The 13,917-nt window shown below is 38.3% G+C and overlaps 1 protein-coding gene across 5 annotated transcripts in view; it reads right to left on the reverse strand.

Annotated features, from left to right (window-relative positions):
• Nucleotides 1-13,917, reverse strand: part of LOC124588936 (ubiquitin carboxyl-terminal hydrolase 45) — a 146,478-nt gene that overhangs the window by 61,075 nt on the left and 71,486 nt on the right. For all 5 annotated transcript variants that reach the window (XM_047131510.1, XM_047131513.1, XM_047131512.1 and 2 more), the window contains exons 7-8: nt 11,610-11,771; nt 10,807-11,025 (exon numbers count right to left, since the gene is read on the reverse strand). In XM_047131510.1, the coding sequence (XP_046987466.1) occupies nt 10,807-11,025; nt 11,610-11,771 (381 nt within the window). The remainder of the gene's footprint in view (nt 1-10,806; nt 11,026-11,609; nt 11,772-13,917) is intronic.

Here is a 13,917-nt window from a genome sequence, read left to right on the forward strand (position 1 = left end):
TTCAGCAGTCATTCCACGTAGTGTTGCTTGTCTGTTAGCAGTGGTAAATCCACACAACCACCTCTGTACTTCATTGTTAAGTGAAGACCATTGGCCTCTGCGTTATCTGTGGTGAGAGGTAATGCCTGAAATTTGGTACTCTCGGCACACTCTTGACACTGTGGACCTCAGAATATTTAATTCCCTCTCAGAAATAGAATGTCCCATGCATCTAGCTCCAACTACCACTCTGCGTTCAAAGTCTGTTAATTACCATTGTCCAGCCAAAATCATTCTGAAAATTCTGACATGAATCACCTGAGTATAAATGACAGCTCTGCCAATGCACTGCCCTTTTAAACCTTGTCACGCAATACTACAGCCACCTGTATATGTGCACTTCACTATCCCTTGGCTTTTATCACCTCAGTGTACAATGACTGACTCAAAGGGAGTATCAAGAGCATTCCTACTAAAAAACTTAATTTTCTCCTTCTTGTTTGAACCTCAGTTGTGTGTCTTGCTCTTAACTAGACAAAATGTCCTAAGATATTTTCACCTTATTTAAAATCTGTCCACAAATCAGTCATTTATCCAGTCATTCATTAATCACAATGGTATGTTAACAGTTCAAAGAGAGAAGGCGGAAATAGTGAGTTCCTTCTTTTGAAATTGTTTCCCCGCAGAAGATCATACTAAGGTTCCTTCTTTCGACTACCACATAAGAACTACAATGACACATGCAGAAAAGTAATTGTTACAACCAGAAACTAAATGGAACTGCTTGAATGAACAAATGGTACAGAGCCTAATGAGATACCAGTTTAATTCTTCATAGATAGGGACTGGAAAAATTTGTTTCAACAATAACACGACGAATAACGCAAATTTGGTGGTGATTTTTAAGGAAATAATGTGAATTCATCAGTTTTTTAAGGAAGTAACGCTAATTCGGCATTTTTTAAGGAAGTAATGCAAATTGGCGTTTTTCAACAAAATTTGTGTGTTTCCAGGTAAGAAGTGTCGTAAATCTAATGATGTTGGTGACATATTTAATGCTGAAACGTTCCATGTTCAACCGTCGCACTACTTTTTGCATTCGTTGTGTCACTGTGTCCTTTTGACTACCAACTTTTGCGAGCACATACAAACGACTACTGTATGAATTTTGATTATTTATTTCTTTTGTAGTGTAAGTGTCACAGCATGCCGCTTCCAAGCAATGGCACAATATAACGTGATGGATATTTTCGTGGTTTATGATATGAATGGATGTAGGTTTGCATGCTAGTATGTATTTTTCTCCATCGTAGCATTATCAACACAGTCTGGGTCTTTGTTATGAATGTATTCAGAAGGAGGTGGGTGTGAACACTGCCAACACCGTCTTCAGCTTATGACTACCATTTTTTACAGTAAAAGTAAAGGAAAAATCCAAAAGTGTAATGAAAGTATGTTCTGCAATAAATGATGTTAACATTTCCTTCTGATTAGAGATCGAAGTATGAAATAAATATTTGGGCGTTTATTTCCGTATATATGATAAGTTCCGAATGGTTGGTGTGGCAGGTATCTTACAGGACAGCACCAATTTCTCCTATGGAAACAAGCAGCTATATAAAATTCATCTTTTAGGATTTTCAGCACACTGGATTAATAAAATGACAGCAACTTGAGTTAACCAGTTTGATGTAGAAAACAGCCAAAGTTGCAAAATTCAGTTACTTTTGTTTAATTGATGACCAGTTTCACGTATCAGAGCCCATTCTCAAATCAGTCAAACAAAGAAAAAGGTGTACTCTGCGATAGCATGCAAACCACGTTAATATTGTACATGCTTGTGTTTCAGCCATTAGTCAAGTTTACAAGCACCATTCATTGGCAGGACAACTGTTTTGCATATGCTCGCTGCCAACCCTCGCGAATAAACAAAATTGTGCGTATACCAATTGCATTGTGGTTTTCAAAGCTGAGTGCAAATTTTTCTGCATGTATTAACTTACCGAAATTTCAATTAATATCAATATGCTTATTTTCAAATTTTGTTGAAATAAGATTCGTTTAAGCATTTACCAGACAGCTTGCCATGCATGGGCAGAGTTGAAATCGTATATAAGTGGTGCCTACTGGCACTTTTGGCTACTTGGAGTGTGGCTGTCTCATGTATAAGCAGTGAGATAAAGCAGCCAGAATCTACCAGAAAAATTTTTCTGACACTGCCAAGCTGCCAGATTCGGGCATGTGCATAGCTTTCTGAGTTAGAGTAGGGGTACACTTCACTCGACTCGTGTTTTGTTTGTGACACGTTTTTCGATCATTTCAAAGCTATTGCAGTCCCCTGTTCAGATACTAATTTTTACCATCTGCTTTTTTTTTCCATTGTATTCTTATTCTAGACTCAGCAATGAACGCATGTGTTCTGTGAAAATGCCGAAGCCTGCAGTCACCGCTGACGAAAGGGTGTGAGAATTTAAAATCAATTGTTTGTATGTTCCCGATACGTTAACAGTGTTTTATAAAATCTGCAATATCACAGTTTCATGGGAGCGTAAAGATTCTATAGGGAAACATGTGCAGACCAGAAAACATAAGAGCAACAAGTTGAAGCAGACCAGTCTGCCAATAAAGTAGCAGTCTAGAATTAGCAGCAGCTTTGAAACTGCAAAAAAGAAGAAGAGCGATTGTGAATATCTGGTCGAAAGGACTGTGGAAACATTTTTGACGGCCAACATTCCACTCCACAAACTGGAGAACGAAAGTTTCGACAGTGGATGAACGAGTTCATGAAGGTGAGCAGTGAGTGAGCAGTGGTGTTACTTTTTTATTTATATTGTGGCTACAGCCTGCCTCAAAATTATTTTGGTGAATATTCACTTTATGTGTACTCCCAATCAGTTCAAAATTGAAGTCTGTGCCTCTCATCTTTGATAAACATTTGTATCTTATTTTAGGGACAAACCATTAACTGTTAAAAAAATAATAATGTTAAGTCTGCAACTGTAAGTTCTAATTACCACATCTGGAGGTATTGAAACAGTGTGTCCCACTCCTTCACACTTATAATAAATGAATGTATTGTAGGGCTGTCAGGAACATACCTAACCTCAGCACTACATATCCTGAAATTTTCACCAAAATCTAATTAGTGAATCTTAAATAATGGTATTAATTTAAGCGTAAGATCTAATTGTTACATATCCACAACAACTTCTTGGTACCTTTAACTTGCTTGGGTTACTGTTTGTAGGCCATTGTTCTAATAACCTGGTGTTCCAATTACTCCGGTTCCCCCTATTTTGCTCTTTGTACAGTATCACATTATTTTAAAGGTTCAGATAACTAACAGACTGTTCTTTTAAGGTGCTGGTAACATCCCATTTTGTAAAGCAAAGAGATACTATTTGCCTACAATACAACAGCAAAGGAAACATGGGGTAATGGAACAACTAGCAGAGAAAGATGATATATTAGCCGACGAGACCACTGACGGAAGAGGCCGTTGTGTTTTGCTGTTTTGTTGAGAACTATTGAATCTTGGAATGAGCAGAAATTTTTGTGGCAAGTGTGAAAGATTTCAATGCAGCCAACTCGACACAATGTGCTCGTGCTATTTTGGGGCTCTTGAAACATATAATATACAGTACGATAATGTTAAGGCAGTAGTGAGTGACAGTGCTAGGTAGATGAACAAATGTGTCGACTCCTTGAAAACAATAATAGGTGATAATTTAATCCATGTTCAATGCTGGGCACGTAAAATCAATCTAATTGCTAAAATTTATTCCAAGGAACTTAGTATGTTAAATACTACAATCCCTTATTTAAAGAGTGCTTTTTTTAAACACTGGAAAGAGGAAACATTTATATTTGCAGTTTCTTCAAGAGAAAAACAGAAATCCAAAGATTTTTCCTCTTCCAGTTTTAACATGAAGGAACTCTTGGCTCTCTACAGCCACTTACATAGCAAAATATTTTGAGATAATGATTGAATTCTTCCACAGTGATGATACGCAAGAGCTGTCGAATGCAGGCATTGAGTATATTATTTCACTGTCAGATAATGATGTAACTAGGATTCTTGAAGAGGCCATGTTTGTTAAAGAACATGCCAGATACTTGATGAGCATGGCTGTCTTCTTAGCGACCTCAAAGCATCCAACTTCACATGAACTTTGAATAAAGTTGAAGCACCTTTAAGTATGCTTCAGTATTGTGGAAAAAGGAATATTTGGCAATGAAAACAGTGAGATTTTAAAAACGATACAGAGGAGAGTGCTTGAGGCAGAAATTAAGGGGGGAATGAAGTGAACTGGACTGCACCTCCAAACAAGATTGTCGACTCTCATGGCCACAGAGCCAAGTAAATCAGTTTTCAAAGCCTTGGATTCTTGTTTTGATCCAAGGACAATAATTCTCAATCCTATTAACTCCGAAGTGGCCAGGATCTTGCAATCTGTACCTGGGATGACTGTTCTTAGTACTGCACATACTCTGAAGGGGTATCAATCTCTACGGAATTTTATTCATAACCAAATGTCAATGTAGTCGGGACATGTTGACATAGTGAAATGTCTGCAGGCAACTGCAGTCGACAATCAGCAATTTGAAACAATCAGCAATTTGCAGCTGCAGGACTGAAAGCTGTTTGGTTGCAGTATTTAAAATATATGTATCAACTCCACACCATTCTGGCCAAGCACAGCAACAGTATATAAATGTTAAAAATTGAAATAATATTCTTTGTTGAAGATACTTTATTGATGATGCGTTTCACGCTTCTAGCGCCATCTTCAGGTCATTCTTGAGCCTCCGAGACCGGCTTCTGTGGTCTTCACAGCTCAAGAACGATATGACGAAGTGTGAAACATGTCATAAATAAAAATCTGCAGCATACTGTTATTTTCATTTTTACATTTGGTATTTGTTTTTAAATAATTATTTCTGTCAAAATTTTTTGTTAAAATAATTTTTCTCTACTTTTGTCTCATGTTTGGCCCACCCTATCTTAGGAATAGTTCCATTTTCAACATAACGCTGAAAAATGGTTAAATATGACAAAAATATATAACTGATAATAGGAAGAGCTTGCCAGAAAATAACACTGCAAAAAATAACACCGATTTTGGCCATAACGTAACATCTATTTTTTCCTGTCCCTAATCATAGATATACAAAAGGATTTTCTTGCATTCTAACAGCAATTTTATAACAGTCTGTTAGAGGAACAAAGCACTTATAGCAACATGAAGATGTGAAGACCATTCCTGTTTTAAAGAAGTGTCATCAGACAGATGCGTGTGACTACAGCCTCAAACACTGACATCAGTAAGAATAAGTTACCACAGTTTATTAACTTATTTGAGGCTAGAAAGCCCCCAACAAATTGATACAAATTTCAAAAACAGCAATTCTATGAAACTTAGCCCACTCTGTTCATCCATGAGATCTAGAAGTCAATGAACCCTGTGTCACACTCAGTGATAGATGTGCTGACCAAAAGCAAATTTCTGTCTGTTGTTTTCATGGCACGGAGCACAAATGTCTTGTTCACTGAGCAGCAGAGAACTTTAATGTCTCTTGGTGGTAATCTATGTCATCAGTCATTTGCTGAGTATATTCTAATCCCCAGTTTTTACCCTCTATAGCTCACTTTAGTACCATGTTAGTTATCACCTAATTTCTTAACAGACAGCCTGTCATCCTGTCCCTTGCCAGTGCATTCCACATATTCCTTTCCTCACCACTCCGAGAGAGAATCACCTCATTCCTCACCCACCACTCCATCTAATTTTCAACATTCTTCTGTAGCAGCTCAAAAGCTTTCATCTCTTCTGGTACGGGTTTCAGTGTCTGGGTTTCACTATCATACAATGCTGTGCTCCAAATGTACATTCTCATGAAGCTCTTCCTTCAGTTAAGGCCTATGTTTGATACTAGTAGACTTATCTTGGCCATGAATGCCCTTTTTGCCAGTGCTACCTATTTTTTTATGTTCTCCTTGGTCTGTCCATCATGAGTTATTTTGTTGCCTAGAGAGCAGAATTCCTAACATTGTCTATTTCATGATCCCCAATTCTTTTGTTAAATTTGTTGCTGTTCTAATTTCTGCTACTTCTCATTTCTTTCATCTCTTTACGATTTACTCTCAATCTGCATACCCTGTAATTATTCTTCACTCTCACTCAGGATAGCAATGCCATCAACAAATCTTATCAGTGATATCATTTCACTGAATTTTAATCAGACTCTTGAGCCTCTTTCCCCTCTCCCTATCATTGCTTTTCGATGTATAGATTGAACAGTAGAGGCAAAAGATGACAGCCCTGTCTTACACCCTTTTTAATCCAGCTCTTCGTTTTTGGTCTTCCAGTCTTATTGTTCCCTCTTGGTTCTTGTACATATTGTACATTTTTCCCCTTTCCCTATAGCTTATCTCTATTTTCCTCAGAATTTTGAATGTTTTGTATCATTTTAAATTCTCAAACACTTTTTTCAGGTTGACAAATTCTACAAACATGTCTTTATTTTTCCACAGTCTTGCTTCCATTATGCAGTACATCAGGAATACCTCTCTACCTTTTCCACTGCCAAGTCTTTTCGTCATCTACAGACCCTCAATTTTCTTTTCCAGTCTTCCATATGGTTATTCTTCCCAGTAACTCAGATGCACTATTGTCAAACTGATTGTGTGATAATTCTAGCACTTTGTCAACTGTTGCTATCTTCAGAATAGTGTGGATGATGATTCCTGAAGGCTGATGGTGTATCACCGGTCTCATGTATTCTACACACCAACATAAGTAAAAATTATCAATATACCGTAATGAATAGTCTTGTTGCCACTTCCCCCAATGATTTTAAAAACTCCAAAGGGATGTTATCTATCCCTTCTTCCTTATTTGATCTTAACTCATCTAAAGTTCTTTTAAATTCTGATGCTAATACTAGATTCCCTCTCCTCCCTGTTGACTCCTGTGTACTGTTCTACCATGTCATTAGACAAGTTCCCCCACCCCACAGACGTCTTCAATGTACTTCTTCCACCTAACTGCTCTCTCCTCTGCAGTTAACAGAGGAATTTCCATTGCACTCAACGTTACCACCCTGCTTTTTTAAAAAATTTATCAAAGGTTCTTTCGACTTTTCTGTATGTTGAGGCAGTCCTTACAACAATCATTTCTTTTCAAATTTCTTCACATTTTTCATGCAGCCATTTAACTTTAGCTTCTCTGCAACTCGTGTTTTTATTTCATTCCTAAGTGATTTGTATTTCTATATTACGGGGAATTTCCCAGCACATTTTTGTACTTCCCTCTTTGGTCAATCAACTGAAGTATCTCTTGTGTCATCCGTGGTTTCTTCACAGCTACCATTCTTAGATCTATGTTTTTCTTTCCAATTACACTGATTGCCCTTTTTAGGTATATCCATTCCTCTTCAACTGACATGCCTACTGAGCTGTTCATTATCATGAGATATACAGCCTCAGGGAACTTCAAGCCTCTCTTCATTCCTTTGTACTTACATATCACTCTTCTTTGGGTACTGATTCTTCCTGGCTAGTGTCTTGAACTTCAACCTACTCTTCATCATTACTAAATTGTGATATGAGTCTATATCTGCTCCTGGATTCACCTTACAATCCAATCTTATTTCAGAATCCCTGCTTCACCATGTTGTAATCTAATTGGAATCTTCCTGTATGTCCCAGCCTTTTCCACGTATACCACCACCTCTTGTGATTCTTGAACAGAATACTCACAATTACTAACTGATATTTACTGCAGAACTCAATTAGTCTTTCTCGTCTCTACATCCTACTTCCAAGCCCATATTCTCCTATCATCCTTTCTTCTATTCCTTCCCCCACAACTGCATTCCAATCAAGCAAGGCTATTTGATTTTCACCTCCCTTTATGTACTGAATTACCTGTTCAATATCATCATATACTCATATCTCTTCATCTTCCATTTGCTAAGTCATCATATATATCTCAACTATTGCTGCTGGTGTTCATTTGCTGTCAATTCTGATGGTAAGAACACTATCACTGAATTGTTCATAGTAACTGACACTCTACCCTACCGTCGTATTCACAGTGAATTGCACTCACATTATACCATTTTCTGCTGCTGTTTATATTACCCTATTCTCGTCTGACCTGACAGCCTTATTTTCTTTCCATTTCACTTCACTGATCCCCACTATGTCTAAATTGAACCTCTAACTTTCCCTTTTCAGATTTTTTAGCTTTCCTACCATGTTCAAACTACTGACATTCTACACTCTGACTTATAGAATGTTACCCTTTTGTCAGTTATTCAATCTCTTTCTCATGGTCACTTCCCTTTTGGCAGTTCCCTATGGAGATCCGAATGGGGGACTAGTCCACAATCTTTTTGTCAATGGAGAGATCATCATGACACTTCTGCAATTACAGGCCACATGTGTTGTGGATACACATTGTGTGTCTTTAAGGCAGTGGATGCCATTGGCTTCTGCAATCTCATGCCTTTGATCATTCCTGATTCTTATGCATCTTTGGGGCAGTTTCCCACTCCAAGGGCAAGAGAATGCACTGAACCTCTATCTGCTCTTCCACCCTCTTTGGCAAGCCCATTGGTAGAACAAGGGTGTCTTTTTACCGGAAGCCTTCAGCCATAATTGTTGATGATTTTTGTTCAAAATTTAAGAAGTGGCACGGTTCAAACCCGAGACAGAGGATGTTCTGATTACTAAACACATACACTGGCCTTAGACTGTGGGTTTGTTAGTGGGTGCAATGTTTGCTGCCACTGTGATGAAGTAATCATTGAATTTGGTGGCCACTAACTTCAAATTATCATTATTTCTGCCAAAGTTGCTTTCTAGGGGATCAGTTTTACTGTGATCACTTATTTTTTATTTCTTATTTGATAAACGATCTAGCTTACCTTATTTGCACTATGTGCTGAATATCGCTGTCCAGCAATCACTATGAGTTCACTAAAGCTGCATTCTACATACTACTCAGCAGCATGGCCACTGTTTTGCCTAACGTATTACTCGGGACACATGCTTCAATTAATTCTCTGATATGAAGATGTCTCGAAAGGTATAGTAACAAGCTGTTAGTGAGAAAAGGTGTATACAGGAAACAAAAAATATGCACAAAGTTGCTCAAGCATTGGAAGATATCACTGTTCCCCAGCCACAGTGGCTGTGCAAGTATTTGCTCCATTGAAAATCCAACCTGTCAAAACTGGCTTAAAAATCAAGCTACAGGTCTAGAACCCATTTAACAAGAGCATGCTGAACCTCAGCATCAGTCCTAAAGTGACTACAAGTGCTGCTTTAACAGACTGAAGAGACAAAAATCACTTTGTGAGAGACCCAAATTGTACAGAGGGTGTTACAATACAGCCCAATGGAAATCTGGACCAAATAACATAAATGAAACAGTGTGGTGTTGGGCACTGTCATTCAACAACACAACACTTTTAAAAATCAATCCCAGTCATTTTCTCCAAACTGTCTTCTGTAGCCATTCTATCACATATCAGTAACCTGCAGCACTCACAGTCCTTCATGGATGAGCAAATCCATCACAGCAGCACACAGTGTGTGTCCCAAAAGACTGAGACATAACTTTCTTCATGGCTCAGAAGTCATGCACATTTTTGAACTTATTTGCGATTAGAAAGTTTCTAACAAATCACCACGAATTTCAAAACCGGCACCTCTATGAAACTTAGCCCATTCTGCTCATACATGTGATCAAGAGAGCCACATTTCGACCCATGACAATACAGTCGAGGAAGGGATCAATATCTGCCTCATACCGCATTAAAGTGCACGAAAGATAACCCCAGTTGCTTGGCATTATTCTCATCTGAGAGCTGCCATGGTATGCTGTTGCCACACCATACAGCGAAAATATATCTTCTAATAGTCCAAAGTGCTGTGCATAATATCCACTGCACTGCTAATGGAGATGTTGAGTTTGTGTGCAACTGCAATGATCAGTCTGAATTAGCCCTTCACCATCATCAGAATTGGATGTAGTTGATTCTCCTGACCTTTGCTCGTCTCGCACTTCTGTTCTGCCTTCCTCAAATTCCTGCCACCAAACCCATGCCTGTATTTGTGATATTACACTCACTCTGTAAACTTCCACTAGCTGGCAATGAATTGCACCTGGGGACAATTGTTATAAATGGGAAAACCCTATTACACTGTGTAACTTCGTAATTATCCGTCTTGAAACAGTATCTCTAAGTGCAACAACACAGCTGTCTCCATCTACCAGCAGCGTTCAACAATTTTGATTGCATCTTCAATGTACACATGGAATTCAATTCAAATGTGGTATTTATACACCTGTGAGAGACCTCTGCTACCTTTCTTACAGGGACACTTTCGTGTTATTCCAGACGCTTTTTATATCTAATACAACTATTGTCATGACAGCTAAATCCTTATGCTCACTTTTCCGAGCATGTTGCATACAGCCTGAATTTTCTACCTAATGGAGACATCAACATCTGATGACCAGCTAAATATTATGCTCACTTTGTTTTACAAAGGAAAGTCAGCAATTACGGTCTCAACTTTTCCGGTATTTCTAATGTTATACTGGATAAATGGAAGCAAGGAAAGAAATTTTTGTACAGAGCTTAATGAAAGCAGTTTTCAGATTAAGGACAACTTCATTTAAATCCTGTAAGAGCACGAAAACATGAGTATTATTTGAAATTCGATCTCTCTACATACGGACACAAATGCATTCCAAAATTATCACGCTGTGCACATAATCAAAAAGGAAAAAAGTCCACTAACCCACTCACCTTAAGGTCTTCGGTGCGCACTTCTTCAAGCAAGTGTCTGAGTAACTCATGTGCATCATGCTGATCACCGCCAGCAAACTGTGGACAGCGCTGTGAGAGTTTATCGAGCAGCTGCCGGGGATCTAGTATTTCAACTCGGCCTGACCGGAGCTGGTGCAGTATGTCAACCAGCAACTCTGTCAGTTCCCGCCACTTGCATAGATCACCTTCCAGTGGAGGCTAGAGAAAAGAGTAGGCTGTAAGACCATTTTCGTTCCACAGTGTTGGCTGTGGCATTCTAATACCATAAGGTTGGACAACAACAAACCAAAGAGTTGTGAAAATTCTTGTCCATATGAATTGCAATCAACTAAAAGTTACAAATGATAAAATTGGAGCTATTTCAAAGTAGTAACAAAAACTAACCAGAAGGAACACACACAGAGTATTTGTTTATTTGTAATCTTCTATTAAAATAAATGTATCATATTCCAAAGACAGAATATGTAACAAATTTAAGTGCAAATAAAGAAAAGCTACCACAATCCAAACACTGATTTAAGCAGCACAATGGTGCTCCATAAACTCAGAGCAAACTTCTCCAACCAAACCTTGCAACAAAAATGGAATTTGATTAATGGATCAATGGGACCTTTTTTCTTCCCTTGGATTCCCAAAACACTGTCACATGTTAAAGTCACATTAACTCCAGAAAAAATAGGATGACCAATGGGGGCTTATCGTACAATCCATCTGAGACTAAATATTGAGAAAACAAAATATGGCATCATTAAATTAATAATGAATACTACACAATTTCTTACCAATTTTTCTTCATTTTCCAGCAGTGGGTGGGCACCCCCTGGTAGCTGGAATTTCGCACCTGCTTCTTTCATTTCCTCCAGAACGGGCAGCAAGAAGGGTGTTTGAGCTAGGCACTGCAGGACAGCATTGAAGAAGCAAGTATTTCCCAGATTTTTCAAACCCTGTGACACAAAAAAAGCCATGGGCTTAGGCAAGCATGACAAAAGGCTTTATCCTTCCCTAAACTACTAATAAACTGTCAAACCAACTGTCCACCATACCTATTATGCTCATGACTGTCTTAAATTTTATTGGCCTGTGGTAAACACAAGCATCAAAAATTCTAATCCAGTTATCTTTCCAACTTGTGTGTGAGCTAACTATGTACCCTTCCAAACCACACGATACCACAAGGCAGAGGATGACACAGCAGCCAGTCGACACCCTTCGGCCTTCACAGCCTGGACAAGGAATTCAAGGTGTTATGTAACACCATGAGTTTCTCATCCAAGCCATGAAGGCCAAGGGATTTTGACTCGGAACTGTGTCATCCCCTACATTGCAGTGTCATGCAGCATGGAAGGGCATCTGGTGAGCACATTGCTCTTTGACCATTTTGGTGACTTTCCAGACCATGGAGCAACTACTACATAATCAAGTAGCTCCTAAACTGGTATCATGAGGCACACTACAGAAAAATCCTTGGCAGCACCAGAAATAGCACCAGGTCCTCCAAGTGGCAGCCATCTACAGTGTACACTCAGCTATGGAGGCAGACAAACATTTATAAGCATCAGCATTAAAAACAGATTAGTCATTATAACTTTTTCTTTGTTATTGTCAGAACAAATACTCAGAGGGTACTCTTGTGGCAAGTTCATTACTTGCCTTTCCCCTGTTTCTATACCGTCAAAAATATCAAAACCATCTGTATAGGCAGTTTTCGAAAAGGAAACAGTGTTGCTGTGAATAACGTCACGTAAAACTTTGATATGACATGAGAATAGACATACAATATATCATATATTAATTTCAGAAAACATTCATTAAGTGGCTCGTATTCCCACTAGGTCATAAGCAATCTTTCATGTCCAAACCTTTATGAGACTAGGTTGTCTTCCTTCACCAGTGACTAGTGGCAGTCTCTCCAATTATTGTTATACATCATTTCAGCGTGTCGTCATCTGTGCTTCTCCTTCCATATTTATTTCTAATTGTATAAAACTCATCCACAAATTTTTAAGAAACTATCACAGTCCTAGCCCTCCTAAGTGTTTCCTTCATCTCTTCTCAACGAAATTTCCTTCAATTTGTACGCATCGGTGGCTCCTCAGACCGCCCTATGATATAAAAGGTAAGTATACTTGGAGAAAAGGGGCAAATGGAAAAGAAAAATGAGAGCAATCACTGCAAATAATAATCACAAATTGCCCAGAGAACCCCAACTGTGCTACCTGTAAATGAAGAACATCCTCCCAACTCCAAACAGGTACGCAATTTGTAGATAAAATGCAGAGCATTAGACTGAATATTTCAACTGTGTTTTCACTTTTGCTTTGGTCGGTGTATAGTCTCTTCGTGAAATTTACTACAAAGGCCACAAAGACATTGTTTCAATCCTGTTTGTCTGGACAGAGTCCTCAGATGTTTTGACACATTTAGTCATTTCAAGGCATTACCAATGTTTATAAGATACAGGAAATCTTAACTCTGCCAAATTATTGTCCATTGAATATTCAAAAGTAAGGGTTTCTGAAAAGTGATTGGCCATTTCTTGAGGACAACTATGCTTTACCCTTTCTCCATCTTAATTGATGCAGCTTGCCTGCAGCAACATCATCAGCTAACTATCATTGACTTGAATGAATGATTGCTAATTGTAATAATAATCTAGTTGAATGCCAACATTTCTTGGAACACTGGAGAGGAACAGTTAACAAGCACACTTGATTAAACCTGGGTATCAGCTTCTTTTTTCATAAAACTAAAAGTTATTGAGTTTACAACACTTAAATGGCATGTCATTGAAGATTTCTGTGCAATAGGAAACTTATGAGACAATTTCATAAAGTTAAGTTACACATTATAATGGCAGGCCAAGTAACTTTTACTGAATGGTACACTACACTTCAAAGTGACACAGATACTAAACACTACTTTTTTACATTGTCACCAAGCATCTGTAAACAATGATTGGAAGTTCTGTCAATTGTTCAATTCCGTGAAGATAGAAATCCACTCCATAGTCAAGAGCTATTTGAAAAGTGCTACATGAATGTCCTCATCATCAGACAATCTGCGATTACACCAAGTCAGTTCCTCAACTGC

This window comes from Schistocerca americana, chromosome 2, assembly GCF_021461395.2.
Source record: "Schistocerca americana isolate TAMUIC-IGC-003095 chromosome 2, iqSchAmer2.1, whole genome shotgun sequence".
NCBI lineage: Eukaryota > Metazoa > Arthropoda > Insecta > Orthoptera > Acrididae > Schistocerca > Schistocerca americana.